At 30.1% G+C, this 5,010-nt stretch overlaps 1 protein-coding gene across 1 annotated transcript; it reads right to left on the bottom strand.

The window, feature by feature from the left end:
- Positions 1-4,214: 4,214 nt before the first annotated feature.
- LOC121115476 (uncharacterized) lies at positions 4,215-5,010 on the bottom strand. Its single transcript, XM_040709647.2, has 2 exons — positions 4,879-5,010; positions 4,215-4,804 (listed from the first exon to the last, which is right to left on the bottom strand). Exons 1-2 carry the CDS (start codon positions 4,915-4,917, stop codon positions 4,508-4,510), a joined length of 336 nt encoding a protein of 111 aa, XP_040565581.1. The 5' UTR covers positions 4,918-5,010; the 3' UTR covers positions 4,215-4,507.

The raw sequence follows: 5,010 nt of genomic DNA, 5'->3' as shown, positions 1-5,010 counted from the left end.
GCTCTTGTAGCCTTATTATGAATATTTAAAAAAAATATTATGTTATAAGCGTCAAATAAGATACCAACATATATGCTTAAAAAAATTGTCTAGGTGAGAAGTCCATTTTTTATTTACTTCAAAAAATTCCAAATTCGCGAAGAAAATTGCAAAAAACTTTTTGTCCTAAATTTTGAAAAAAAGTTGTAAATAGCATTTATTAGAATTGTAAAGAAGAACAACAAACATCAGATATTTTTTTCGTTGTTACAAAAAAAAAAGTTATGAACAATAATGTTGTAAAAAAAAAAATCCTCGATAACTGGTTCCTTTTGAGCAAATATTGCTAAAATTATGTCATAAAATGATCCGGAAATTGAAAATCCTCAATTGTACAGTTAAAGTCTAAAATTTTATGTGCAAAATGTATCACTTTGTGGCATTTCTTTTAAAAAAATTTTAAAATTTACGTTTGATGAAAAAATGAGAAAAAAAATGAAAAATTATTCAGAAAATAATCAATATTTCTCTTAAATATCCATTTTAAACACAAATTTCTACAAATTTAATTTTTATTTACAAATCCAATATTCATTGAAAGTTTATTTTTTTGCACATGAAAAAAACGAAATTGGAATTTTCACAGATGTATTTTTTTGACCATAACTTTTTTTCTTTTGAATAAATTTAGAAAATGTTATTTGTATACTTGTTTTTTGAAACGTCAATCACTTTTTGAATTATAACTTAACCCTCTATCTAGTCTCCTTTAGCTGCAAAAACGGTTTTTGTGTTTTGGGTATAGTATAAGTCCCCCTTATATGACCCCCCAAAAAAATCTACATCCCTGTCTTAGCCTGACTAGGTTCAAAAGGGGATCCATGCAAAATTTAACCCCCGTAGGTCCGACGGTATGGGAAAGCATAAAGAAAAAACACACGCATACACAATGTTTCTTGTATATATATATGGAGACAACTAGGATTACAGATAGATTGTCTTCCAAAATGCATTAAATGTTTGAGTTTTCATGATCTTGATGTATCTGTAAGTTTAAAAGTTCCTGTGTGCTAATTATTGATTATTCAAAATCAATAAGTAGTTTATTGAGAAATGTGTCATATACTTTTATTGTGAAGATGGAGTGAACATTTAAAAACTGAACTTCAAACGACATCATATACGATTTACTGGCATATCCAAAACCTTCAAAGCCATATATCGCAAAAATAGAATTATGTAACATAGGCATATCTTACACTATGCTCATCAAATGCTTAAACGGTTATAAATGGTTATTTTATCATTTAAGTCATTGCAAATATTCATTCAATGCAAATGATGAAGAATTAAGAAAATACTGAGCAATTTGTAACACTGATATCCGTCGTTCAAATTACAACTAAAATATTTAATGATGTTTTTTTTGTCATAGTGCAAAATTAAAACCACACCAACGGGGAAGTTTGCACTGAGGACGTGGGTTACATTTCAATTCATCGAGTCTTATGATTATTAATGACCCTCTGTGGAAGCTTAACACAAGTCCAGTTCGAAGTATCGTCTAAATGTAAGGACAAGAAAACCTATTTACTATTGTGAGCTTGAAAAATATAAACGAAAGCTTCTTTCCGTAGGAATTTTAGTCCTTTCATAAGCATTGATATAGTAATTAAAATACTATTTGAGAGTTTAAAAGTCATATTAAGCAAAATAAAATGTTTAATGATTGTTTTCGGTTTCGACTTAAAAGAACTACAATGATAAGTAATATATATATTTATAAAAGAAAGATTCACTCCTGGGAATTTATAATAACATCAACTCTTGTTTCCATCTATCGAAAAGGATATTCCCTTAAAGAAATGAGAGATTTTTATATGTGACCATGAAATACAGTTTGAGTACTTAGTGAGTTGATACCATTTGACTGAATTTGGTGTTCTTTTGCAAAAAATCTTTCTAATTGACGTGACTATGTCTTTAAAAAGTAACATTGATTCAACTTAAGAGTCACCTAGGGAGTAAAACTTAATTAATGTATAAATGAAAATACCTCACCAGGTACACTGTATACAGTGTTTCTTGATTCATATACCAAGACAGTGTAAAAAAAAGGGGGATATGGGGATATAATATAAAGGGAGCATTTATAAAATGAATTCAATCTCGCAGACGTTTTGTTTAACTCAAATTAAAGAACAGACATAGGGAAGTACTTTTTTTTTTTTTTTTTTTTTTTTTTACTGAATATAACTTTAGATGAGGTTTATCTTTGTCAATGAGCTAAAGTACTCTCTGTTTCAATTTTTTTTTCAATTATTTTTTTTTTTTCTTTAGAAGATTATTGTTGTTCTTTTTTTTCTATAGTAGAGAGATCCCAGGATGATGACAAATGAGAAGAAGAAATTGAGGAATAAGAGATCATAAAGTAATTTATTTCATGACTATTTATACTACGTAAAATGTTTATTATTATTTTTTTCTTTTAATTAAAACAAAAGTCGTATGTTCGTCGACACCTATTAAACCTATGCCATGCCGTGTACTACCGCTATTGTTTTGATAGTTTAAAAGTCGAAATGTTTTAGTAATTCGATTTTTATTCAAACATATCACAACAAGGTTATATTGGATCAAATATTGAAATATTTGATCCAATGAAAGCTTTGGAATCCTTGATAGATTTCAATTATTGATTACATTCAACTTATATCAATGTTGGTGCATTATGAAGGATTTTGTTTGTACACTTTTATCCTTTTATATAGTAGTTGTTGTGGTATATTTAATGATGCCCATATCCTCCTCCATGACCACCTCCGTCTCCTTTATGATGTCCATATCCTCCTCCATATCCTTTATGATGTCCATAGCCTCCTCCGTGTCCTTTATTATGCCCATACTCAGGCTCTGCAGATCTTTTTTCTATTTCATTATCTTCATCATCATATTCACCCTTCACTTGATAGATAAAGAGAACAATTGCAGGATGGAAAACTATAATAGGGAAAGAAGTCTTAGATTTAACTTATATAAATATATATATATATTGGCAATTAATTATGATATTTGTCTTACAATTAACTTCATTTTGACTATGTATTAGAAACTGATACCATGAAGAGATAATTGAAAAGTATTTATAATAACTCCAATATAAGGAAGTAGATCTTTTTTTTTTCTTTTTTTACTCGCGAGCAATTCTTACAAGTACTGCAAAACCTTATTTTAAATGGAATAACTATTAGATAATGTAAAAATAGACCAAATTGAGTATCGCTCTGCTCTTGCAGTTTAGGCGCCATATATCCGAAATTTGGTGCTGATTAATTACTGTAGATAAAACTTGGATATACCATTATACGCCCGAAACAAAAATATAGTTAAAACAATCGACCATAAAGTTTTTCGTTAAATGAAGAGGCAATCAACTTTCGTAGACAATTATTTTGCAGAAAAATACGATCGAGTACTATTTGGATAGGTTACAGAGATGGGATCATCGGCATGAGAAAAGCGTAGAGTTACAAGTGACTATTTTGAATCAATTTGAAAAAATCAGAAAAAATGTTTTATATCTTTGTTAGGTCGGAAACCTTTCAGACCACCCTCGTGCAATACATCTATGTATATAATAATTTAAATTTAGATCTGTGAACCCATATCATACCAAAGTATCATCATTTGTAATAAACTCAATTGCGAATAAAAGAGTGTCACATATTTGTGCAATATACGCAAGGCCTAACGAAAAAAAAATGTAATAATAGTTTTTGCTAAATTTTGGGAATTGGTTTACACTAGATGTTGTTAGAAAGATAAGATTTCGTACTTAAAATTTTGTAGGAAATTTTTGTGATTGTTTGACTAAGTTTTGTTTGAGTGCACGTCAAAGATGGACACTAGCAAAAATAAAATGCGCCATATTTACAATTTTTATTCGATAAAGGCGAAAACACAAGCCAAGCGGCTGAAAATATGAATAGTGTTAATGGTCTTGATACTGTAACAACCAATCATGCATAATTTTAGTGTCACTGATTTTGTTGCGGTAAATTTTATGTCAAAGATGCGCCACGCTTTGGAAGACTAATCGTCGAAAATGTGGGTTAAAATAATGTAAATCGTCGAGTTCAAACGTCATGGAGGTACTTTTTTTGATTGTCAAAGAGATACATTTTTATAGAAAACAAATAAATCCGTTTAAATAATGGAACTTATTTAAGTATGTGTCAATATGTTGGGATTATCAAAAGTCGGAATATTTTATTAATTTTGAACTTTTTATTCATACATATCACAACAAAATTATTTATATATATACACGAGATATGGTATACGGAATTGACAATTATATTTTATCATACTTATGTACGGTTACCTATAATTTATAATTCTGTGAAAGCTTTGTACCCATTAATAGATTTGAAATCATTGATAGCATTCCACTAATACCACTGTAAAGATCTCAGGCGGGGTTTTATTAGCTGACTTTCATTTATGATTTAATCAGTAGCACGTATATTTAATGATGCCCATAGCCTCCACCATGGCCATAGCCGCCTCCACCTCCATGTTTTTTGTGGCCATAACCTCCACCATGTCCTTTATGATGTCCGTGACTACCTCCATGTCCTTTATGATGTCCATATCCTCCTCCATGACCACCTCCGTGTCCTTTATGATGTCCATAGCCACCTCCATGACCACCTCCGTGTCCTTTATGATGTCCATCTGCGGATCTTTTTTCTAGCTCATGATCTTCATCGTCAAAGTGACCTTTCACTTGATAGATAACCAGAATAATTGCAAGGATGGAAACCTACGAAGGGAAAGAAGTTGGGGTTTTGATTCATATCTAATATAAGTGAGAATTAATTAGTATATTTGTCTTACAATGAACTTCATCTCGACTATGTATTTGAATGATACCATGAAGAGATTATTTCGAGGTATTTATAGTCACTCCAATGTAAGGAAGTTGATTTATTTTCACACGCGGGTAGTTCTTACATATGTATTCACAAA

This window comes from Lepeophtheirus salmonis, chromosome 3 (genome assembly GCF_016086655.4).
Source record: "Lepeophtheirus salmonis chromosome 3, UVic_Lsal_1.4, whole genome shotgun sequence".
Classification (NCBI taxonomy): Eukaryota; Metazoa; Arthropoda; class Copepoda; order Siphonostomatoida; family Caligidae; genus Lepeophtheirus; species Lepeophtheirus salmonis.
Note: the sequence above shows the minus strand (reverse complement) of the source record. Positions and strands in the feature narration are given on the sequence as shown.

What these genes read in the sequence shown, in the direction of transcription:
- LOC121115476 (XM_040709647.2), bottom strand. Translation starts at nt 4,917, where the DNA reads ATGGTATCATTCAAATACATAGTCGAGATGAAGTTCATT. An exon ending in TAGTCGAGATGAAGTTCATT is followed by an intron (nt 4,805 to 4,878) that starts GTAAGACAAATA and finishes TTCCCTTCGTAG; the next exon opens with GTTTCCATCCTTGCAATTAT.